General features: G+C 43.3%; 1 protein-coding gene across 1 annotated transcript in view; it reads right to left on the reverse strand.

The window, feature by feature from the left end:
* B9D1 (B9 domain containing 1) overlaps positions 1–26,989 on the reverse strand; it is a 136,769-nt gene that overhangs the window by 51,012 nt on the left and 58,768 nt on the right. The window contains exons 4-5 of the mRNA XM_088464945.1: positions 19,468–19,564; positions 11,970–12,032 (exon numbers count right to left, since the gene is read on the reverse strand). Of these exons, the coding sequence (XP_088321071.1) occupies positions 11,970–12,032; positions 19,468–19,564 (160 nt within the window). The remainder of the gene's footprint in view (positions 1–11,969; positions 12,033–19,467; positions 19,565–26,989) is intronic.

Genomic DNA, 26,989 nt, shown 5'->3' on the forward strand with positions numbered 1-26,989 from the left:
AAACAATCGCGACCATCGAGCCATCGACCATCGGAGCCGCCACAGTCGTGCGCATGTGCACTGGGCCAACATCGACCCGCTTGCGAGCGCTCAGCGCTCGCGAGCGTGTCTGAATTAGGCCCTCAGGCTATAGATATATGATGCATGCACGCAGGCTATAGATATACGATGTAAGCACGCAGGCAGCTATGCAACTGCAACCCTTGCAGATATGGTAATGCAGCAGGAAGCACCACGCCTCTTGTGTATTACTTATCCGAGCTGCTTTGTCCAATGCAGGAAGAGGCCAGGAAATCTCCATCAGCTGACGGAGATCCTGGATTCTTCCCTCCCCCGCAACGGCGGCGACACGCTACGTTTTCAGGAAACGGAGGGCTTTGCCGCCCCCCTCCCCACCCACCAACGGCAGCAGACTGTCAATCACTGAGAATGGGTCCTGCGTCTGCGCAGATTACCGTGTGCACTGCTGAATCAGGCCCTGTATCTGCAATTCTGCCTACTGGTGTCACTGGGAAAAGGCAGCTGAAAATAAATCTGTATACTAACCGGGCTGTGGTATGACCTGTCCAGCATTTGGAAATGTACTGGGGTCAGGTGGAAGCTCGGGCAGTGCTAGGGGTAGGTCGTATTTGGGGTAGAGGGGGTTAAGGCCAAGCAGCAGTTCGAGTAAAACTAGGGTTAGAGCCAGGGAGAAGTTGGGGTAGAGCTGGGGGCAGGAAGGGGGAAAGTGCAGACATCAGTTGGGACAGCGCTGGTGGGCAAGGAGAGGGTTAAGGGCAGGCAGTACTGGAGGAAGGAAGGAAGGAGGTAAGGATAGATAGCAGCTGGGGCAGTACTGGGGGCAAGTAGGGGGTTAGTGGCAGGCAGTATTGGTGGCAGGAAGGGGATAATGGTAGATAGCAGCTAGGGCGGTACTGGGGGGCAAGGAGGTAGTTAGCCTGCTTACATCTGAGTGATGTTCCATGGACTGTGGGGAGAGGCAGTCATGCTGGAAAGTCTGTGGCCTGGGAGTCAGCACACAATGGGAGGAAGGGCGCAAATGCCGGTAGCCAGACAGAGGACCTTGAAGCTGTGGGGCAGACTGGAGGCAGAGTGGAAAGGCCAGTGGCGCACCAGACAGTGTCACCTGCCCTGGACCCATGTGCTTTTGCTGGCCGCTGGGGGTCAGCACAAGTCAAGTGCCCAGTGGCGACCACACTGGAACAGCCTTTGAACAGGCCCTGCGTGACCAGACACTGCAGGGCCGATTACAATGCAGCCGTGCTGACGGTCCCCTCACACAGTTGGCATACCGGAAAGAGGCAGCAGTCCCCGCAATCACCAGCCGAGATTATATCCTAGCGGCCTCCGGGGAGGTAAGAGGCAGTCAGGGATGGCCGGCAGGACTTGGGCGGCGATTGGACGAGGAAACTCTGCCAGCTGTAATTGGTTGGGGAGACACTGAGGACCGTTATTGGCTACTGCGGCGAACACAGGTCAGTGACAGCGCGTCCTGTGGGACCCGTTCATTTCTCAGTGCCTGTAGCTCGTAAAAACAGTACAGCGCATATTGTGCGATCACTGGGATGTCGACATTTTCTGAATGTCAACATGGTCATTAGGCCGACAATCAATATGTAGACATGTAATTAGGTCAACATGGTTAAAATGTTGACCTGTTCAGAATGTCAACAATTATTTTTTACCTTGCACCTAACTCTGAAAAATCAACTAAAAACGAATATGTCAACATTTGTGTGTCAGCGTGTTAAATGTGTCGGCATGTTAACAACCATTCTGACTATCAATAATCAGCACCTGTCAAAAAGTAAACCGGAAACCACTAAATGGACCAAAGGGAAGGCCACAAATGCAGACTTGTAACCTGTGACCTAATCCATTGACACATTCCCTGATCTACAATAATGGGCATCTGAAGCAGATCTTTTTATTTTATAACAAGTACCCCCATAAGAAGGTTTATGAAGAACTCCCCAAATGTATGTTAGTTAGTAAATGTACCCCTAAATAGGAGTGCACACTGACCAAGCCACTCCTTGTCCATTTAAAGGTTTTAAAAGGCTTATATTACACACTGAGAAGACAGTATGCTCCTAAATCGGTTTGTGGCAACATGTCTTCCAGATAGAACTCCATCTTTCTGACACACCATAGGCAGATCATATTCTTATCTTAGTGAAAAGTCAGAGCTTTAAAATGCATCAATATTTATAACATCCTCTTATACAAGTCTAGTGGCTTCATTATGTTGCTAAGTGACAGCTTTTTCTGACGCTACTTGATGCTAACAGCTGGCGCACCCTAGTGGCAGAATGGTAAATGCCAACAGATGTTACTGCCCAGTAGAATCAGCTGTGAGTTGCATATGGATGGGTAGGGGTGAGAGTATCAAATATTGTATGCACCAATGTAGGGAATAGTTTCCTTTACCAACGGTGATGGGTAGTGGCTTTCCACAGGCATAATAATAATAACAAATTAGGAAGTGATCATCGGATAAAAGGTTGGCGCATTAAGCGTATGTGTGACGCCAGGTGCGACTCGGCATGCGCCAAGCATATTTTTTGTTGGACAATGGTTCTTAGTGGCAATCGTATGCGACAAACCGCTTCACGAGACTGTGCTGAATAACTGGCTATGAGACACTTCCATATCAGTGTGCATCTGAGTCTTGTCGAAGCTGAGTAATTGGCTGAGACAAGATCAGTTTAAAATTGAATCGCGGCGACGCCATCTTGCGACTGGCCGCAAGACACCATCTTGAAAATTAGATCGCAAGACACCGTTTTGCGAATGGCCGCCTAAGCGCCATTATAGATAAACTCACATTTTAGTACATGTGGCGATAATACTATTGGCACCATGCGATTGCATCTCCCATCATTTCTCATATACACAATAATACGCATAATAGCGCTGTTAACTAGTCGCATAGCGAATGCACAAGACCCCGAATGTAGTAGCTAAATGCGCATGCATCCGCACCAAGTTAACTAGCGTCTTCATATCAAACCCCGTACACTCACACATTACATATTCACTTACAAGGTTCCATTAGCTTTAAGATATACGATTTAAGTTGGTTCAGTTAATATAAACGCTGTGAAATAAAGATATTTGATAACTAAGGTTTTATACATGCTAAACAACCCATGTGCTTTAGTTTCGTACTGATGCGTACTCTTTCCACAGTATTCCGGTGTTATCAGTGGGGAGATAGCATCATGCATTCTCGAGTTATGGATCGCAGAGACTTCAAGCAACAAAATGTATATTTCATGAACAACTGTTAGGATGTTGCAGGGGCGGGAAGGGAAAGATCCCCAGCTGTTAGAGGCAGGGAGTCTATTTGAACCAGCCTGTTAAATGCTCTGTAACAGATGCTTCTCCCCTGGGAACCAATGACATCAGCAACAAACTTCTCTATTGTCCTGTCTATTCTGGGGGGGTATAAATATGTGTGCTCAAACACTGGGTTCTTAGTCTTCGTGCTGCATGCTGATAGACGAGGGGTCTCTTGCTGATGCCTATCTTCGGGTCCGGAAGCGCTGCGTATGTATACTGTACTTGGGTCTGTATAATTCCTTTTGCGCCTAAATTGTGTCTGGATCAATTGCGTGTAACTGTCTGAACTTTTACTTGAATAACACTTTGTGCTTTGGAACCACAGATTCCAGGTCTAAGTCTTTATTTACTGTATGACTGCGTACGCAAATTAGCGTCATCCTTAGAGGTTTATAGGAAGGATTTTAGAAGGTACAGGCAGGGGTATATAGAGGTTCTGATCCGGTATCGTTAGTCTGCATAACAGAACTGGCGTGAAAAAGCCACGCCAGCTGCCCGGTAGCACTTCCTATACAGACTCAGACTCAGTCGCAGACAGATCTACAAAAGTGTCCCAGATCACATTAATCAGCGCAGTATTATGAAGCGCTTTCTCGCATCAGATTGCGACGATGACGCATTTTCTCATGAAAAAGACGCTTGGTGCAAACCAATTCTGACGGGACCTGGCACACCGAGAAGGGTTGTTTGGCATGACAGCAGCAATAGTGTATGGGGACACATCTGTATCATCAGTAACAACTACTGTGTTTAAAATCAAAAAATCATAAATATAGTAAAGGCCCCCAGCAATGGACATAATATTGACAATAAGACTATAACGCTGCCATTATCTTCTAAATTATTACATCAACTTCGGCTAAAATAAAGTTTGTATGAAAGTTACCGATACAGAAAAATGTACAAAACTATACATAAATAATGATAAAAGATATAAACAAACTCCAGCTAATCCAGTAACAAATGCCACAAACACACAATAAAGTAAAACAGCTATAAAAGAAACGCTATAACTGAGGGGTTATAGAATGAGTAGAAGCCCCGTAACCTCCGTACATTATGGAGTAAACACTTGAATGACAATCATTAGGAACACGACTACACTGCAGCTACTAGAGCAGAAGAGGTCAGGGCTGACTATTGTTGCTGATACACGAGTCTTCTCTAAATGGAAGATTATAAAAAAAAAAAAAATCAGAAGAACGAATACACAGACAAACATGTTTTCCAGGTTAAATCCATGACACAAGGCCAGATTAAGAACTGTACACAAACCCGATGGTTTCCGTACAACTCCGATGGCGGCCGATCGGCCCATAAGCCCATCAGTGTCTGCGAGCTCGCTCACACTGCCCGGAGGCCACAGCCTCACTGGTTTTCAGCTACACGAAAATACCGGCCATCCTGAGTAAGCTGAAGGTGACTCAGATGACCGATGGTCACGCAGAGTCCACAGATGCAGTAGCGATGATAAAACTAATGGAACTAATGTCACATAAGGCGTCCTGCGTAAATAGACTCCTAACCAAACGCCTCCTGCTGGCTTCTTTACTCTGATGCAGCGTCCTTGGACGCAACAGCGGATCATAGAAGCCCGGCAGGATGCGTTTAGTTAGGCAAGCAGCTTTATGTGGCATTAGCATATTCTATAATCACTAAAAGCGTACAACTGTAAATCAGGCCCAAAATGCAAAACACCACACCGAGGGCCTGATTCAGACCCGGACGCTATGCTGCGCTCGCTCGCATTGAGCGTTTTTTCGCAATCTGCGCATGCGTATGAGTCGCAATGCGCGTACGCGAACCAGTCATTGCGATGGGAAAGTGCTCGCCCGTAGCCCGCAGTCGGGCCGCTATTTTGAGTGACAGATAGCGCCGTTTGTGGGTGGTAACAGGAGAAGGTGCTTGAAAACGGGGGTGTGGATGTGCGAACGCAGGCGTGCCCGACCGTCAGAATGGCGTTTAGTGGGTGTGCATAATTACCAAAGTAGCGTCATTACACACGTGACTGGGTTGTATTTTAGCCAGAACTGCTCGCAATTTTGAGGTGGGAAAAGGCTACCACAAGCGCTGCGAGCAGCTCCAATGGCTCTCGATGTTCCGTTTAATCCTACAACTGCCGAGGATGACGTGTTGCGAGTGGCAAAGGGGCGTCTTTATACAGGTGCGAGCGCATAGTGCGGCCGCTCGCTGTTACTTAGTGGGCGGCTTTATGCGACACAGCGCGAGCACATGATTTAAATAGCCGGCCCCTTTTAGCCAGCGAGCGGACGCAAATTGCACCCGGGTGTGAATCAGGCCCAGAGTACAAGAAAACCGTTCCCTAGGGGAGTTATTAACAGGAATCCTCACAAGCTGCAGAGACCACAGTGGCGCTTGCAGATGACATAATCTCCAAGCGTCCATTGCACCCCACACCAGGCCGACCAGCACGGAGCAGCGCACCCCACCCGCCCTCCCTGCCTCTGGACCGCTGCGGAGTAAGGTTAGAGGGTCGGAGAATGGAGAGGGAGGGGAAGTAGAGCTGCTCACCTGTGCCGATAGAGCCGGGGCAGTGCTGACCCACCTCCGGTGTGTCCCCGGGTTGGAAACCTGTTCCAAATCCCGGGTCAGACCCAGGACTTTGGTATAAAAGGGGTAACAGTGGGGCAGTCAGTACTGATAGATAATACAGATGCAGCCTTTCCTTTCCCTGTGATAGTACTAAGGGGCCTATACATCAGCAATCAGAAAACAACGATTCTGGGCTTTATTTTCCCCGATTTTACCATTCACCAATCTGCGCTCATACATTATAGATAGTTTTTAGCGATTTGCAGATCATTTGCAGCAAATAACAGATCTGACAATCGTGAAAGGCATCATTTTACTAGTAACGTCCGGCAAATCAGCAGATCATACTATACACCAGCAATCTACAGTCTGGACTGGTCGTTGAAATCCAACCAGTTGGACAACCTGATTTACCAATTCCGATCACTTTTTGGCCAGAATCAGCGATCGGTGAACCCCGTACATAGCAGATATTTTTACAGTGGTAAGAGTGAGGCACTATGAATTCACAAAGAATCACCAGGGACATCTTTGAAGCATTGTTAGATGACAAGGAAGTAATGCTGTGTTATTATTGTTAGTGAATTGGCATGTCACATAAAGCTCACACAGTCCACGGTCACTGAGACCCAACAACTGCTACATAAAAATGCTCCGTTCTTCTCTGCCTCCTAAGAATATCATTGGATTAACACTAAATTCACAAATTAATGTATGTAAAACTGGTAAAGTATCAAATATTCAATAATAGTTGTGAAACAAAGAAGATTCTTACAGGCAATAAACTGAAGACTGATCATGAATAATTCACCAGTGCCCATTCAGCTTTCAGTGAGGCCTCTGGATATCAGTGTCAGTCACAGCGGTGATCTGCGGATGCCTTTCCCACGCTATATACAGTCATGTTGGGAATAAGTGTAGTGGTCACAGCGGTGATCTGCGGATGCCTTTCACACGCTATATACTGTCATGTTGGGAATAAGTGTAGTGGTCACAGCGGTGATCTGCGGATGCCTTTCCCACGCTATATACAGTCATGTTGGGAATAAGTGTAGTGGTCACAGCGGTGATCTGCGGATGCCTTTCCCACGCTATATACAGTCATGTTGGGAATAAGTGTAGTGGTCACAGCGGTGATCTGCGGATGCCTTTCACACGCTATATACTGTCATGTTGGGAATAAGTGTAGTGGTCACAGCGGTGATCTGCGGATGCCTTTCCCACGCTATATACAGTCATGTTGGGAATAAGTGTAGTGGTCACAGCGGTGATCTGCGGATGCCTTTCCCACGCTATATACAGTCATGTTGGGAATAAGTGTAGTGGTCACAGCGGTGATCTGCAGATACCTTTCCCACGCTATATACTGTCATGTTGGGAATAAGTGTAGTGGTCACAGCGGTGATCTGCGGATGCCTTTCCCACGCTATATACAGTCATGTTGGGAATAAGTGTAGTGGTCACAGCGGTGATCTGCGGATGCCTTTCCCACGCTATATACAGTCATGTTGGGAATAAGTGTAGTGGTCACAGCGGTGATCTGCAGATACCTTTCCCACGCTATATACAGTCATGTTGGGAATAAGTGTAGTGGTCACAGCGGTGGTCTGCGGATGCCTTTCCCACGCTATATACAGTCATGTTGGGAATAAGTGTAGTGGTCACAGCGGTGATCTGCGGATGCCTTTCCCACGCTATATACTGTCATGTTGGGAATAAGTGTAGTGGTCACAGCGGTGATCTGCGGATGCCTTTCCCACGCTATATACTGTCATGTTGGGAATAAGTGTAGTGGTCACAGCGGTGATCTGCGGATGCCTTTCCCACGCTATATACAGTCATGTTGGGAATAAGTGTAGTGGTCACAGCGGTGATCTGCGGATGCCTTTCCCACGCTATATACCGTCATGTTGGGAATAGGTGTAGTGGTCACAGCGGTGATCTGCAGACGCCTTTCCCACGCTATATACCGTCATGTTGGGAATAAGTGTAGTGGTCACAGCGGTGATCTGCAGACGCCTTTCCCACGCTATATACAGTCATGTTGGGAATAAGTGTAGTAATCACAGCGGTGACCTGCGGATGCCTTTCTCACGCTATATACAGTCATGTTGGGAATAAGTGTAGTGGTCACAGCGGTGATCTGCGGATGCCTTTCCCACGCTATATACAGTCATGTTGGGAATAAGTGTAGTAGTCACAGCAGTGATCTGCGGATGCCTTTCCCACGCTATATACAGTCATGTTGGGAATAAGTGTAGTGGTCACAGCAGTGATCTGCGGATGCCTTTCCCACACTATATACAGTCATGTTGGGAATAAGTGTAGTGGTCACAGCGGTGATCTGCAGAGGCCTTTCCCACGCTATATACAGTCATGTTGGGAATAAGTGTAGTGGTCACAGCAGTGATCTGCGGAGGCCTTTCCCATGCTATATACAGTCATGTTGGGAATAAGTGTAGTGGTCACAGCGGTGATCTGCGGATGCCTTTCCCACGCTATATACTGTCATGTTGGGAATAAGTGTAGTGGTCACAGCGGTGATCTGCAGATACCTTTCCCACGCTATATACTGTCATGTTGGGAATAAGTGTAGTGGTCACAGCAGTGATCTGCGGAGGCCTTTCCCACGCTATATACTGTCATGTTGGGAATAAGTGTAGTGGTCACAGCAGTGATCTGCAGATGCCTTTCCCACGCTATATACTGTCATGTTGGGAATAAGTGTAGTGGTCACAGCGGTGATCTGCAGATGCCTATCCCACGCTATATACTGTCATGTTGGGAATAAGTGTAGTGGTCACAGCAGTGATCTGCAGATGCCTTTCCCACGCTATATACTGTCATGTTGGGTATAAGTGTAGTGGTCACAGCGGTGATCTGCAGACGCCTTTCCCACGCTATATACAGTCATGTTGGGAATAAGTGTAGTGGTCACAGCGGTGATCTGCGGATGCCTTTCCCACGCTATATACAGTCATGTTGGGAATAAGTGTAGTGGTCACAGCGGTGATCTGCGGATGCCTTTCCCACGCTATATACTGTCATGTTGGGAATAAGTGTAGTGGTCACAGCGGTGATCTGCAGATGCCTATCCCACGCTATATACTGTCATGTTGGGAATAAGTGTAGTGGTCACAGCAGTGATCTGCAGATGCCTTTCCCACGCTATATACTGTCATGTTGGGAATAAGTGTAGTGGTCACAGCAGTGATCTGCAGAGGCCTTTCCCACGCTATATACAGTCATGTTGGGAATAAGTGTAGTGGTCACAGCGGTGATCTGCGGATGCCTTTCCCACGCTATATACAGTCATGTTGGGAATAAGTGTAGTGGTCACAGCGGTGATCTGCGGATGCCTTTCCAACGCTATATACAGTCATGTTGGGAATAAGTGTAGTGGTCACAGCGGTGATCTGCAGATGCCTTTCCCACGCTATATACAGTCATGTTGTGAATAAGTGTAGTGGTCACAGCGGTGATCTGCAGATGCCTTTCCCACGCTATATACAGTCATGTTGGGAATAAGTGTAGAGGTCACAGCGGTGATCTGCGGATGCCTTTCCCACGCTATATACTGTCATGTTGGGAATAAGTGTAGTGGTCACAGCAGTGATCTGCGGATGCCTTTCCCACGCTATATACTGTCATGTTTGGAATAAGTGTAGTGGTCACAGCGGTGATCTGCAGATGTCTTTCCCACGCTATATACAGTCATGTTGGGAATAAGTGTAGTAGTCATAGCGGTGATCTGCGGATGCCTTTCCCACGCTATATACTGTCATGTTGGGAATAAGTGTACTGGTCACAGCGGTGATCTGCAGATGCCTTTCCCACGCTATATACTGTCATGTTGGGAATAAGTGTAGTGGTCACAGCGGTGATCTGCGGATGTCTTTCCCACGCTATATACAGTCATGTTGGGAATAAGTGTACTAGTCACAGCGGTGATCTGCGGATGTCTTTCCCACGCTATATACTGTCATGTTGGGAATAAGTGTAGTGGTCACAGCGGTGATCTGCAGATGCCTTTCCCACGCTATATACTGTCATGTTGGGAATAAGTGTAGTGGTCACAGCGGTGACCTGCGGATGCCTTTCCCATGCTATATACTGTCATGTTGGGAATAAGTGTAGTGGTCACAGCGGTGATCTGCGGATGCCTTTCCCACGCTATATACTGTCATGTTGGGAATAAGTGTAGTGGTCACAGCAGTGATCTGCAGATGCCTTTCCCAAGCTATATACTGTCATGTTGGGTATAAGTGTAGTGGTCACAGCGGTGACCTGCGGATGCCTTTCCCACGCTATATACTGTCATGTTGGGAATAAGTGTAGTGGTCACAGCGGTGATCTGCGGATGCCTTTCCCACGCTATATACTGTCATGTTGGGTATAAGTGTAGTGGTCACAGCGGTGATCTGCGGATGCCTTTCCCACGCTATATACTGTCATGTTGGGAATAAGTGTAGTGGTCACAGCAGTGATCTGCAGATGCCTTTCCCACGCTATATACTGTCATGTTGGGTATAAGTGTAGTGGTCACAGCGGTGATCTGCGGATGCCTTTCCCACGCTATATACTGTCATGTTGAGAATAAGTGTAGTGGTCACAGCAGTGATCTGCAGATGCCTTTCCCACGCTATATACTGTCATGTTGGGTATAAGTGTAGTGGTCACAGCGGTGATCTGCAGATGCCTTTCCCACGCTATATACAGTCATGTTGGGAATAAGTGTAGTGGTCACAGCAGTGATCTGCGGATGCCTTTCCCACGCTATATACTGTCATGTTGGAAATGAATGTAGAGGAGACGTTATCTGAGGTTTCTGGTAAAGGTTATTGTGGAAGCAGAAGTACCGAGCAACTTCCATCCGGAATAATGATGCTGTGACCGTAACAGAATAATAATGAACAGATATGATATATATACGCCCTGGGCTTGCCGACAGTGAAAACATTTAAAAGGGGTATTTATCTTTATATATTAAGTTGTGTTATTAGATTATAAATTATATCATGTTATGCAGCACTGTACAGTGGGGAGATAAAAGGAAATTGGCTATCACAAAGGAATGGCGGGTGATACTGTATTATCAGGAATGTAGCGGACTGCAATTTTAACTATAATATTAAAATAACCCCTTATAAATGACCTACAGTGGAAATAATATCAAGCTTTCAATGCTCTAAGGTCCCTCGGAAATGGAAGACCACCAGGAATAAAACAACTGAAGTGATGGCCCTGCTCGCAAGAGCTGACAATCTAAAAAGGAATAAGGGGAGTGATGCATCAGGCATAAGTGCAATGGGCAGACCATATTGAAATGTAACAAAGATGGAAGATGCTCAGGAGAAGTACATCTCAGACTCCTGACTCTGCAAGATCATTACAATAAGTGAGAATCTAGGACTCCTTTAGTGCATCGGACCCCCACAAAACAGCAAAGGGCAAAATGTGCCACCTGAAAACATAATAGTAGTTATTCACTAATATAAGTACATAACAGCACAGTGTATTAACCCCTCGCACACAATCAGGTTTGAAATCCATTAATCAGAAATGATATATGGCGTTACACTGGAAACAAGTTGCTATAGGTTACTGCACAAGGTGAGTTTGTAATGCTCCGAGTCAAATGTGGGGGCCATTTAACATTCACTATCTATGTACACTAATCCCTTTTGTTTTGAATAAACTTCATCTTATATTGTATCCTAATAGCAATGATAAGTTCAAATGTAACAGACAAATGGTTTCAGAGCACTGAGAGCTTGGCATTTAATAGTGTACCAGGCAATTATACGTAGGTACAAAGCAGATGAATTGCTGAGAAAGTGTAAGTCACCTCAGGAGGGCGTTACAATGGTTTACTGATGAGAGAACGAATAGGGGGAGAATGACCTTTTCCGAGATGTAATAGAACATCCATTAGTGGCCACTCCGTCCAGTGATAAACATTACTGTACACCAGGGAAAGATATGAGGAGGAGGTGGAGAGCAGAGCTGGCAGTCGCCCACCTAGCACGCCCTGTGAATGTGGGGTGAGGGTCTCGCTGACATCATTTTACCTGGTGAACTTCTGAAGTCTGGACGATGATTCTGGAACAAACATGGGGATGGTTTTTTTATGTCTGGAAAAGATAAAAACAATATAATTATAAATAATAAATGACCTTTCCAGCTGCGTTTTCATGTAATGTTTGTACCACATCATTTACAGGGAAACCTGAAACCATGGCCAGAGGAAAAAACAGGTTGAGACCAAGAAATCTGGAATTTGAAAATCACACATTGAATTCAATAAGATATAAAACAGAAATATTAAGCAATTTATGGAGAACAGAACATCGCGGCAACAATTTCACTAACAAACGGTTAAAAAAAAGCTGTTGCATTGAAGAGCCCACTTCAGGTAAATGCCACTTACATGGCAGAGGGCTGTTGTTAGGTGACTTCTCATGAATATGGAGTAGCTCATTTGCATATAATATCCATGGCATTCAAATGAGGAATACGTATGTATTAAAGCTGTTCCACATGGGAACATCCGTGATTTATCCAGCACAAAGACAAGAAGTATCGATAATGTTATACAATGGAGATTTATTTTCCATCTCCCTACAAGTGAGAAGATCTGTAGATGTATGGGTTGTTAACGAGCCTGCTACTGAAAATCAATAAGCTAAAGGAATTATATAGGACGAGAATAGTGCAGGAACCAATGACGAGCACAATGTGCCTCGTGCCTCAGCGGTGCCACCAAGTCCTAGTGAAGTGAAAAGCAACATTCTCATGAACAGGGGCTCCGCCCACAAAATGGCAGCTCCCACTGTAACTGACAGGAACACATTCCTTAATCCTTTCAATAAACGCAGGGCTTCAGCATTCCCAGAGTGCATCAGTCACCCACAAATAGCTGAGCATCATGGGAAACACAGCTTCCACTGTAACAGGAGATGATACTTCTCGACACATCACGTTTCACATTGGGACGGTGTGGGCGTGTCTACAAAAGGGGTTGGTCACTCAACATGGCTGCATTACTTTAGAGGGTGCCATGTGTTCCAGGGCATCTCTAACACTTCTGAACTGCTAGGTTGCCCCAAGATACCCCTTAACCCTACATAGCTGATAGCATTATACAGATAGCATTTCCATGATTGCTGGCAGGACAGTCCCGTCTAATTAGGGACAACTGGGAGCTATGCTGGAGAGTAGCAGTATGTCTTTCCTTCACAATGTTAAAAAAGCTAAGTTTAATGTACGTCTCCAAACGGGTTGGGTATGAAATCCCGGCTGTCGGACACCGCTGGTCAGAATACTGACAGCTGCATCCTGACAGCCAGAATCCGAACACCCATAGGAAGTAACGGAAGTATTTTTCTCACCCCTACCCTAACCTACCCTCCCTGGTGCATCACTCTAACCTCCCCCTCCCCAGTGCCTAAACCTTACCTCCCCTCTGGTGCCTAAACCTAACCTCCCCCTCCCCGCACCCTAATCCTAACACTCCCTTCCTGGTGTCTAACCCTAACCCACCCCCTAATGCCTACCCCTAACCCCCCCCCCCCACCCTAACACCCGCTACTTACCTTCGGGATGCTGGTGGGTCGGGATGATGCCGACTACATCCCCTCCAAATCATGTAAACGTATTTCTACTTGGGTAGGAAAAATGCAATGTAATAGGTTTTTTTCTGGACACTACGTTTCCTAGGTACTAAACCACAGTGCTCATATGGAATTCTAATTAGTTTCAAATAGTCCAATATTTACATACTTAGTAATAAAACGACTTGAGAAGCTGCAATCAGAAGACTGCTTACACTGTGGGCTTTGGCAGATTTTAATGAACTAAATAAATATAAAAATCAAAACGAAATGACCTGGAAGGTAACGTTGGGTTATATCTGCTGCCGAAAAGGGCTTTTCTATTTAGTCCTCTATAATGCTGTTCACTGCAAAACTGTTTTTTTTTTTTATTTATTTATTTATTATGATTGATATCTGATATTACAAATTATTTCCTTGATTGTTTGCGAAGAATAGACAGACAGTTTGTTAGCGCACTCAGAAGATGACAGGGTAATGCCGGCCAGCTGCCAACTATGATCCTAATAATTTCATAAGGATCAGTATTGGGCTTTGAGGACATATAGAGACATACGTACCGTGTGCGGTAACTTATTAAGCTTTTAGAAATCCAATCTACCCCCTCTATATCTTTCATGCGTTTACCAGCAATGTATACATTATAAGGTGGGGATTTCTCACATCATCAGTCTAATTACCGAGTGAGCGGCAGTTGGGGTGAGAAGTCACTAATAAGATCAGGACCGCACACCCCGTAGCTGCAAAGGCCGGACAGAGGTTGCATTTTGAGGCTGTCAATTATGAAAATGTTCCAGCAGACTGTACATGGACATTGATGCTAGCTGAGCAGAGCGGACGTTTTATAATGAGACGCTTGGGTTCCAGTGAAGTGGCCGGCAAACAGAACCTTTGGCTCTTGGCCACTCTATCGCTGTACAGAACAATCACACAGGGCTGAGGTCTTCCACACTGAGAAGAGAGTATTATCTCACCTCAATTATACACACAGAAGAGCTCTAGGAGGACATAAGGATATGGGGAAGGGAAAGCAAATAATGGATCTATACTAATTGTTTTGTATGTATATTGCAAGGGCAAAGAAGACAAATTCCTTTTTTGGGGCACTCTTAAATACTAGTGTAAAGGTTATAATAATTAAAACTTAGCTTTTATTACCTACTTGTATAAGACAAATAATTATGAATACATTAAGGCGGAAAGATAATTTAAAAATAATAATTATCCTAGATAATACAGTAATCTATGTATCTAGGAATTTCCCTCCGGTCACAAATGTTCAATAAATGTGCTATAATACAAAATTCACGTGTTCTATTTAACTGAGACAAGACTAAAATGTTGTTACAACATCATGAGCATTCGTTATTCATATCGATTATGACGCATCCAGCAGTATATGTTCCGAGTATAGGAATGGTACACATAACAAAATGGAAAAGATTGTAATATTGTTTGCATACAATGTAATAGAATCAGACACTTGTTACCACATGGAATACTGTATGGTCATATACATCAGGCACCATAACACTATCCGTAGTGTATTATTTCTCCCCTTTGATGACCATATATGATTAATTGCACATGTCCATCTAGTAGCAGAAAAAGCCTATCAACAGATACAACCTTAACATTTCAATCCAGTAACTGTTAATGCAAGTCTGTTTCAACACAAACAATCAATGGTATATTCATTCTTATTGCACATATCCCATACAGTCACAACATGAGATCAATACAAAAATGCACAAAATATATGACATTAGTTATTGCACAATTCCCTATAGGTCACTAAATAATGAGATCGTTATTACATTGCACATAATCCATGAGGTATTCACATTTACAGGGGTATTCAATATGGGAGCGAAAAGTCTTTTCGCTCCACATCAGATATTTACCTGGGATAAAGTATCGGGCGCGCGCCCGCTTTATCCCCGTATTCAATATAAAACCTATGAAAACGGGAACCTGCGAAAAAAAAAGAAATTTATCTGGAATAAATTGTAGGACCCCCTTAAAACTGTAAAAACATGGGGGATCACTATGGGTACCCCCGTTTTAGCCTGCAAATGAAAGTCGGGGATTTAAATAGCCGCAGCAGGTGGTTTTTTCCTGACATTGAAGAAGTGTTGCAGAAGAGCACTTAGGTTATTTTTTTCATTTTTTTAAGTGGTCCCATCAAATTTGGGGTACATGAAAATGGGTACTGGCATATTTTTATGTCCCTAAAGTAAGTTTTAAAAAATTCTGCAACTATGCACCTGCCGCTAATAGCCTATTGTAGAAAACACCTGCCGCATACTTGCAGAATAGCCCTGAACCTATTTCCCTATTGTTAAACACTTTTTTCTTTTTACCCCAATTTTTAAATTCATTTTTTGGGGTGTCCCTATTTTTTTTTTAAACTTTTTTTGACACAGTTATTTTTAAAATGTCAATCCCAGGGGTACTATATTATCTAGGATAATTATTATTTTTAAAATATCTCTTTGCCTTAATTTATTCATAATTATTTATCTTATACAAGCAGGTAATAAAAGCTAAGTTTTAATTATTATAACCTTTACACTAGTAATTCAGAGTGCCCCAAAAAAGGAATTTGTCTTCTTTGCCCTTGCAATATACATATATATATACAAATATATTAATTCCAGGGAGCACCACCAACACATGGTTATTTATATGGTTATTTAATAATAACGTGTTACAATTGGTCAATAGATTAACACATATCAATATATATTTCCTGTGCAGGGTCCCATTTCCCATTCCCTTTCCTTTTATATAGTATCTATACTAATTGGTAAGTTATGAAAGATGACCCCAAATCTATAGTACTCATACAATGCAGACTAAAGCGAATATCCAATTTAGACCTCAAATATAAGGTGGCCATACAGTGCAGACCCTACATCTATAGTGACCATACAATGCAGACCCTACATCTATGGTGGCCATACAATGCAGACCCCACAACTATGGTGGCCATACAATGCAGATCCCACAACTGTGGTGGCCATACAATGCAGACCCCGCATCTATGGTGACCATGCAATGCAGACCCCACATCTATGGTGGCCATACAATGCAGACCCCACATCTATGGTGGCCCTACAATGCAGACCCCACATCTATGGTGGCCATACAATGCAGACCCCGCATCTATGGTGGCCATACAATGCAGACCCCGCATCTATGGTGGCCCTACAATGCAGACCCCGCATCTATGGTGGCCCTACAATGCAGACCCCACATCTATGGTGGCCCTACAATGCAGACCCCACATCTATGGTGGCCATACAATGCAGACCCCGCAACTATTGTGGCCATACAATGCAGACCCCGCAACTATTGTGGCCATACAATGCAGACCCCGCATCTATGGTGGCCATACAATGCAGACCCCACATCTATAGTGGCCATACAATGTAGACCCTACATCTATAGTGGCCATACAATGCAGACCCTACATCTATAGTGACCATACAATGCAGACCCTACATCTATGGTGGCCATACAATGCAGACCCCACAACTATGGTGGCCATACAATGCAGACCCCACAACTGTGGTGGCCATACAATGCAGACCCCGCATCTATGGTGACCATACAATGCAGACCCCACATCTATGGTGGCCATACAATGCAGACCCCACATCTATGGTGGCCCTACAATGCAGACCCCACATCTATGGTGGCCATACAATGCAGACCCCGCATCTATGGTGGCCCTACAATGCAGACCCCGCATCTATGGTGGCCCTACAATGCAGACCCCACATCTATGGTGGCCCTACAATGCAGACCCCACATCTATGGTGGCCATACAATGCAGACCCCGCAACTATTGTGGCCATACAATGCAGACCCCGCAACTATTGTGGCCATACAATGCAGACCCCACATCTATGGTGGCCATACAATGCAGACCCCACATCTATGGTGGCCATACAATGTAGTCCCCACATCTATGGTGGTCAAACAATGCAGAGCCTACATTTATGGAGGCCATACAATGCAGACCCCACATCTATGGTGACCATACAATGCAGACCCCACATCTATGGTGGCCATACAATGCAGAAGCCAAATCTATGGTGGCCATACAATGCAGACCCCACATCTATGGTGGCCATACAATGCAGACCCCACATCTATGGTGGCCAAACAATGCAGACCCTACATCTATGGTGGCCATACAATGCAGACCCCACATCTATGGTGGTCATACAATGCAGAAGCCACATCTACAGTGGCCATACAATGCAGACACCACATCTACGGTGGCCATACAATGCAGACCCCACATCTAGTATTCCTGCTAGGCTGTTTTAGCAGGTGCCGCGCCCTGTCCGATTTTAAAAGGATAAGAGTCTATCATAAAGGGGAAATCGGATTGAAATCGCACACAGAAGAAAAAAAAAAAGGGATATCGTTATTTGTGATTTTTGACCTTCTAAACTGCCGGAGATGTCCAGCGATTCCGTTTAGACGTCAAACACAATTCTTGCTAAATTGAACCCTTTGGCCAGTATCCAATTAGCAGAGGTAAATTACCGCTACTAATGGATTCCCCGGGGCTATCCGATTTTCTTTCGGGGCGTGATGTGTCCCGAAAAATAATCCCCAAAAAGTGCCATGTTTTCCCCGGCGCAATGGCGAAAACACATAGGATCTGTGAAAAGTTCACGGACCTATGTGTTTCCGGACTAAATGTGCTATTTGTTCGCCCAATTAAATAGGATAGGCTTATAAATAAAAAATAAAAAAAATCGGCAAAAAACGGGGATTGACTGTGAAAGATTTTTAATTTAAATTTTATTTTGTATGTTAAAATTGTAATATTCAAATTCAAAGTGTGTAGCTTTCGGCCTGGTTTTGAAACAGACATTACCTAGCTTCTAGCCAGTAGTAGAAAGCAATAAGGGCGTTTAGATAAGTAAGCTGGGGCCCAACACATAAATTAAGTTCAGGCTTTCCCCAGCCAAACTAACCTGGGAGCTGCAAGTATGACATGATGTGCGATCTTATAGCCAGAAATGACGCCTGGCGACTCTGGTGCCCTCCCACATAAAAGCCATTAGTTTGGAAAGAGTAGAACAAGAGGCAGAAGAGACCTCAGAAAAAGACAATACTGATTACACACCTCCGGCAGACACAATGGAAAAGTTAACTTTTTTTTTAGTAAGAAAACCTTTAGCCATCTCCCAAAAACTGCAGGATTTATTTTACATTTATTTTATAATCTGTATTCGAGAACATGCGCTATCAAGGTTCTACTCTTCAATCATAATATCGCGTCTCATCTCCAGATAGTGATCAGGAATAGCAGCGTGTCTCTCTGGTGTAAAGCAGACGTGTTTAGTTTATCTACCTGTGTCAAGCATGATATATCGGCTGTATTACAGCTGTGCATAGGGGCTTTGGGAAGTAATTATGTCCATCAATGCATGGTATCAGAAAATACTGAAACTTCCCTGACTCACTTCTCCTACTCGCAGTCTCAGAAGGTGGTTTTAACCCTAAAAAGGCAACGTACCATTTTAACAGGCACTGCATGGCACTACAGAAATATATGCTTAATGTTATGTTAGTAGTGACCAAACTTACAGGGCACTTGGCAAAGCAACCACAAGCTGTCTGATCTTTAGACCATTTTTACACTCCTACTGATAGATGGCACAACCCGAGCTCAGGATAACCAGCCTCTTACAGGTTCTATTCCAATACAGCAACATTAATGAATTACTAAAATAGTCATTTATGCCAGCTTACTAGATACAATTATTCGCACCTTATAATTCCATTTAAAGTGTACCCTGAGGCAGGTGTTTTATACTTTCACAACATAAATGAGTGCAGCGACATTACTGATGCAAACAACGTTCATACATCCTCTGGGTAAGCTCTTGGGCAGAGGGGTCTCTAGTGTAGAAATAAGACAACGTACCTCCCTGGTGTGAAGGGGAGGTGAACCGCTCCGTAACCCCTCACCACGTCGTTCCCGAAGACATCAGGTCCGTAGACACTGACCACAATCTGAGGCCCTGGAATACAAGAGCGAAAAAGTGAACTCAGTTGTACAGATCAAAGAACAACGCAGCAATGTACGGATGTGGGGACGTTGCTTCAGACAGTGGGCGCACGCCGTATCGGCCGCTAGGTAAATTACAGATGAAAGGGAGAGAGCTGGAGGCCAGCACTTGTAGGAATAAATGCCATTCAGTAAATGCACTCTGTGCATTAAAGCATGTGAAAAAGCACAGCAGATGGGCACTTTCCATGTGCTTTGGAGGTGAATGGAGTCCTGCTGAAGGCAGCCATGTCTCTGGATAAAATCTTTACATGTCTTATGTGCTGACCACTGAAGTAAATGCATACCCTCCAACATGACCCGTTCCATTAGGTATAGAATGCTCTGCTCCTGGACTTACCACCTAATTATTGATTGCAGCCACCTGTGTTGAACTAGGTGATTGATGAGACAGGTGTTTCACCTCAGGTGGCTGTAATCATCAATCAAGAAGGAAGTCCAGAAGCAGAGCATTTTGTACCTAATGGAACGGGTCATGTTGGAGGGTCTGTAAATGGAGTCCTGCTCCTCACACAGAAACCATAGCACATCCCGTATGATTCAGACGGAGCTTACCGGTCTCACTAGTGATACGCACCTAAAAAGCATTATGAGAAACTGGTGTAGCATGAAAAGTCGACATTTAGAATGTCAACACCAGAATGTCAACAGGTTATGAATGTCTACAGACAGAATGGACATTAAAAGGTCATCATTCTTAAATGTCGACACCAGAATGTCAATAAACTGGGGTTTGGGTTTTTTTTGCTTATTTTAGCCTAACCCTAAATATAACACAAAAAAGTACTGTCGACATTCTTTTGTCGACATATTAAAAACATGACATTATGAACATGTCGACATTGTGAATGTCAATATTTTATAGATCATCCTGCCGTCCATGTTAACATTCAGAACCTGTCAACATTCTAACCGGATACTGATGAGCTTCCTATACAAACAGCAGGATCTCCAAAATCAAGACAGGGATGAATCCTTCACCAGTATCTTTACCATAACTAATATCTTCCATGGTCTATATCTCAAAATAGCTCAGATCTGTGGTAAATGTCCCTAACGTATAGATAAATAGCGACTATGAGGTGCTAACCACTACTTGATTTTTACATATATCACAAAAACACAAAGAGAAAGGTAAGCACTTTCTAGGGTGCACTGGCAACCACAATAATATCATTTAAAAGTTATAAACTTTATTGGTATGTATTAAATGGATTAATCTTATCAATTGAAATATTAAACAAAAGAACGTGAAGAAAGGAATGAAAAATAGTAAAGAGTATTAAAATATATGTTCAACAAAACAACCGTTGTCTGTGTCGTTCCATTTCCATATATCACTTATCACAGCTATATGCTTAGTGGTAGTCACACACTGTTATGTCATTGTCTCATATGTTATAGCCAGAGAGTTTAATGGAATGTAATTCCCTCACACAGGGAGAGATGGGTGTTGTGTAGTCTTAGCCCTTTATCAAAATTACCAGTCAATGCTGCCAAAGATACTCTATTACACATTCTCACATCATCAGTAATGGGCTAATCATAATGGTCCTGCTGTAATTCTATATACAGTACAGTATAGCCTCTCTCTGCTAATACAGTATTAAACTGATAACAGTTGTACTTTACGTATCACTTTTATCTCCTGATTTTTTTTTTTTTAAAGACAATTTATTAATTTTCCAAGAAAATTGAATAGACAATACAAAATATCACAGCATTGAATCTCTGCCAAAATAGTTGGCAGGCAAGTTTTACAAGAAATAAAATACTTTGACATAGATTAAAGATATTCAAAAAAAAAAAAAAAAAAAAGAAAAAAAAAATTAACAAGAAAATATTAAACAAATACAGAGGGGAATAAAAAGGAGAACATGAGGGAAGGGGTAAGACAAAATCACATTCAAGAATATGATGGCAAATTCTTACATCCGCAATATATACAGTAAACGATATTGTATTAGAATCATGCATACTAAATTAAGCAAGTAAGTGTCAGACTATGAGGAATGAGAGTCCAGTTGTCTGTACAAAAACCAAGTGCAGGATTCAAACAATTTCTATATATGTGTTTGTGTGGGTATATCAAGAGTGGCAATATAATGTTCCCACTTTCTGTGAAATTTAACAATCCCTTTCTCTATATCAGGGATGGTTCATGGCTCTCCTTTCAAAATATATCACACGAAGAACGACGCTTCTCACCTCAGCTAATGAGGGAGAAGATTTCTTAATCCACTATTTCAGAATCAATTTTTTTGCTACAGTAGGAATGACCGTTAGAACAGGAATCAGACTTTTCTCACGAACTCCTAAGTCCCATACAGAAAATGGAATAATTAGGCATGTTAATGGATTCCTAGAAAGATTCAATTTCAAGATCTGGTTAATATAATTAACAATTTTATGCCAAAACACTGCTATTTTCCCACACTGCCAAAGGTTGTGAAAAAATGTATCCCCCTGCATTCTACATTTTGCAAACTTGCCAGACTCTTCTGGTACCATACGTGCTCTCTGAGCTGGAGAGATGTAAGCTCTGTGCATTGTTTTAAAATGTGTTTCCAGCAATTAAGCAGAATGTAAATATGTAAATATCATTTGATTATGATCCAGTAGAATATCCAAGTTGGATAGGTCTATAATATGTTTAGACCAACTTTTAAGTGTGCAGCTCCAAAGACCATCACATCTCGTGAATCTGAGATACATATTGTAGTTTGAGGGGCCTATTCATCAGCACTAAAATAACGTTTTTAAGGACATTTTCCTTAAATAACATTATTTTGGTATTCATGTAGCCACTTAGCACAGGAGATATCACAGATATCTCCTTGCTAAGTTCCCCTGCGTTAATTTCCACACTCCCCATACATTAGTACATTAGTATGGGGATGTGGAAATTGTGGTATTCATCAAATTCCGAAAATTATCAATTTTCGGAATTTGATGCAGTTACTATTCGCCACTGTGAGGTGGCAATTAGCAGGTGAAACTTACCTGTATCCGCGTGTGCAGGTCACCCGACGAGTCCCTCCGGCGCTCTGCTCCGTCCTCAGGCTCCGGAGGCTGGTCGGACATGTGTGCTCCCCAGCAGAGCACAAGAAAGTTTAGACAACAAAAAAAAAAAAAGTTTTTTTTATTCTTCTAATCTGTCATGTGGTCTGCTGGGAAACCACATGACAGACCAGCAGGACGGAGCCGGAGGCTGCTGCGCGGACAGGTAAGTTGGGGGGGGGTACACAAACTTAACGCATCTGTAGGCAGTGCTGCGCATGCGCAGCACTGTTTCCAGATGCGATAAGGTAGTGTAGGCAGGGAAAAGTATCTATTTCCCGAAAAGCTGTCATAGCAAAAATTACAGCTTTTCGGAATAGATACTTATGGAGAGGTGGAATGATGAATTCCACCTATAATTAGCTAGAACTCCATGAGAGTTCTGAAGCTAATTATCTCCAGAGAATTTTTAGGTTTAATGAATAGGCCCCTGAGTCTGTATATACTAGTACGAGAAAAAGAAAATACAAACTTAAAAACTAGCGAACTTGACTCTGGGGGGGTCCCCAAGTATGCCCCAAGTGTTTTTTTGATTGCAGGTGTTTGCGGAAGGTGGATTTTTCAAGATTTTTTCAACTTCACTTTGTCAACTTTAAATATGCTGACCCCCATTTTCAAGTACCCCAAATTTGCTGGCATAACTTGTTTTCTGGAAAAAATACTATTCTGTATCAGGTATAGAAAAACGCTATTTAGCAGCTATTGAGCCCATTTAAAAACACCAAATACCTTCAGCAAGCCAAATCGAGGGGTACTATAGTGAACCCCCATGTCAGAGCATCATTTGGGGGGTGTCAGGCTGATTTCCCCAAAACTGACAGCACTTTCCGCTTGTTAAAGTATCGCCCGGTCCCGTTTACGCTTACTTTCAAATTGCATGCGGGGTAAAGCGTGCACGCGTGCGTTACTTTTCCACCTCCAAAACAGGCAAAGTCAGCGTTAAGTCCGAGCCGCGTTAACTTAACGCGGCTCGGCTCAAATTGAATACGGCTCAAAGTCTGCAAAGGATCAGGAGTCCCATCTTCAGACGTAGGTTTTGGTATAGAAGCAGATTCATCCACCTAGATAAGAAAATAGATATAGACGCCAAAATAGGTTTAAAATTAGCAGTACATAAATCATGTTAAGAAGGAGGAATACGAATTCCTAAGTACGTTAGTGCTGTCTTAACAACTGGAAAAAGGAATAATGTCGGATTAAGGCCAAACCGCGTAACATCCCCTGACAAAGGGAGTAATCTAGAATGAAAGTAGTTTACCTTGTATCCAGCAAACGACCCAAAATCATCAAAGATATTATCGCAGGGACAGAGAGAGGGATTGGAGATAAATAGAAGCATGTCGTCTGCAAACAACGCCATTTTAGCCTCCAGTGTACCCACTGTGGTGCCAGAAAATAGTTAGGAATTCCGAAGGGCAGTCGCCAGGGGCCAATGCAAAAAGTAGAAGTGATAATGGGCATCCCTGGCAAGTGCCCCTCTCTATACAGAATGGGGCGGATAGGAATCCGTTACCTATTACCTGTGTCATAGGATTTGAGTATAAATTGGATATTGAGCGAATGAAGTCCTCTGGTGACCCTGAACCTCCCAATAAATTAAATAAATGGTCCCATGTGATTAGGTCAAAGGCCTTTTCTGCGTCTAATGATATCATCACGTTAGTATCAGAGCAATCAGAGGAGACCACCCACTGCATGACCGAAAGCCCTTTTCTAATATTCACAACAGATTGACGGTCATAAATGAATCCAGATTGATCCGTATGAATAATAGAGGGCAGAACCAGTTTTAACCTATTTGCTAACAATTTAGTGAAAACCTTGTGAAATCGGACGGTATGAACTAGGTGATTCAGGGTCACGGCCTGTCTTTGGTAAGACTCTAATAATTGGGAGTTGAAATACCGCGGAAGACTGCTGCCCGTCATAATATTATTATATACCTCTGTGAGGGGTGCAGAAACTTTAGAAGACAAAATTTTGTAGAAATCATTTGTGGGGCCATTAGGACCTGGGTCTTTATTATTCTTCAAAGAGGAAATCGCTGCCGTAACTTCTGTAGTTATTGGTCTCAGCAGTGATGAGGCCTGATCTGCTGACATGACAGATTCATTAAGAGAGGACCAGAAAGCCGCTTTCTATATCCGGTTTAGAATATAGTTGCGAATAAAATAATTTAAGGGTGTATGTAATACTAGCATTAGATCTAGCTAGTGTTCCATCATTTTTCTTTAAAGCTTTAATATGGCCTGTGATGTCCCTTCAATAAATTAGACAGTAATCTACTGGATTTATTTCCATAGCTATAGAATCTAGATTCCTTGCTGAATGTGTATTTGGACTCCATTGAGGACAGAACATTATGAAATAGAGTTTTCTGATGGTAATATGACTGCTTGGACTCAGGACTAGGGTTACTTTTGAACTCATTAAATGCAGAGGTAAGTTTTGCTTGGGAGTCTAAGTAATCCGCACCCGTCTGTTTATCTCTATGCTTACAGTTGGACAAAATTAAGCCTCTTAATACCGGCTTAGAAGCCCGCCAAAATAGAAGCGGATTGTCATGTTCACATTCTAGATTATTCTGCCTATACTCCATCCAAGCCGTTTCCAGCATATTGAGCTAAATAGGAGAGAAATCGCCACTGACGTATAGGGCCTTTATCAGTGGTAACCGCAATTTTCATCCAACATAAAGCATGATTATATGATTTGGTTCGATCCTGCAGTCTATGGGGGGGTATTCAATTTGGGAGCGAAAAGTCTGTGCTGGACTTTTTGCTCCACATCGCAGCTTTTCCGGGGATAAAGTATTGGGGGCGTGCACGCTTTATCCCCGTATTCAATTACAAATCAACGAAAACGGGAGCCGGCGGAGAGGTTAGTATCGGAAAAAAACGGGAATTTTCGGGAAATATTCCAGGGACCCCCATAATGATGTCTGGACATGGGGGATCACTATGGGTTTTGACCTCAGCATTTTTTTACCTGCTGAAGGAAGTCGGGGTTTCTAATAGCCGCAGCAGGTGCATATTTGCAGCTATGAAGAACGGGTGAAGAATAGCACTTAGGAATAGTTATTTTTACAAAAAAAATAAAAAAATCTATCAAATTTGGGCTACACGAAAAAGGGGGTAAGCATTTTTTTAAGTCCCTACAATGATTTTTAAAAATTCTGCAAAAATGCACCTGCCGCTACTCCAGCAATGAAGCAAAAACCTTCCGCATACTTAGGAACCCCTCTGAATTTAATTTAGCTATTTTAGAAGCGTATTCCCTATTTATTTTTTTTTAACCCCAAAATTAAAGTTAATTTTTTGGGGTGTCCCAATTTTTTATTTTTTAAATTTTTTTGACACAGTCTATTTTTAAATGACATTCCCAGGGGTGCAGGCTATTTTCTTTTTAAGCCTGCACCCCTAAACCCCAATTCCGCAATTTTTTTCGCCATGTAAGACATGGTGCAAACTTACCCCAGTTTTTTTTACAAAAACTTTAGGCGGTGAAAAGTCTTTGAAATTGAATACGGGGATAATGAAAACATGCGAAAATGATGTCATCGGCAATAATTTATCGCCGATTTCGACTTTCCGCTGCCTAATTGAATACGGCCCTAAGACTCTAGAGATTAAGCGCTCAGGGAGTAAGAGGTAGTCGATGCACGAGAGGGTGCCATGTGCAGCAGAGAGGCAAGTAAAGTCACATTCTACCGGATTGCACACGCTCCACACATCCACCAATCTCAATTCACTAGTTATATAAGGGATACCAACACTGGGAGGAGAAGACCGTGTAGATGGTATGTTTCTATCCAGCACATTAGAAGCAACTAGATTAAAATCTCCTCCCATAATGACCGAGGCGTCTGTATAGAGATACAACTTGGAAATTAGATGTGAAAAACATTTGTTAAGACTGTACAGTATATTGGGGGCATATAAATTGCACAAAACAAATGTAGAGGCATTGATGGTTACATCTGTAATGACATAGCGGCCATGTGGATCAGTGGTGACCGAATGGACAGTAGCATGGAGGTTTTTATTAACTAATATGACTACACCCCTAGCCCTGGAGGTATAAGTGGAGGAGACCAGAACCCACCAACCAAGCATATATAATTTAGCCACCTCAGGAGGAAGGAGATGGGACATCGAGTTTGAGTTTCCTCAAATACATGAGAATCTTCTTCCAAGTTCCACATAAAAGACTAGTCATCGTGATCTATATGAGGAATGTAACAATGATAGAATTGTATTAACATCACTAGGTCCCATAAGTATCAGATAATAAGACATACAGGACAAGACGCATGAGG

The sequence above is a fragment of the Taudactylus pleione genome, unplaced genomic scaffold (assembly GCF_031769625.1).
Source record: "Taudactylus pleione unplaced genomic scaffold, aTauple2 ptg000061l, whole genome shotgun sequence".
NCBI lineage: Eukaryota > Metazoa > Chordata > Amphibia > Anura > Myobatrachidae > Taudactylus > Taudactylus pleione.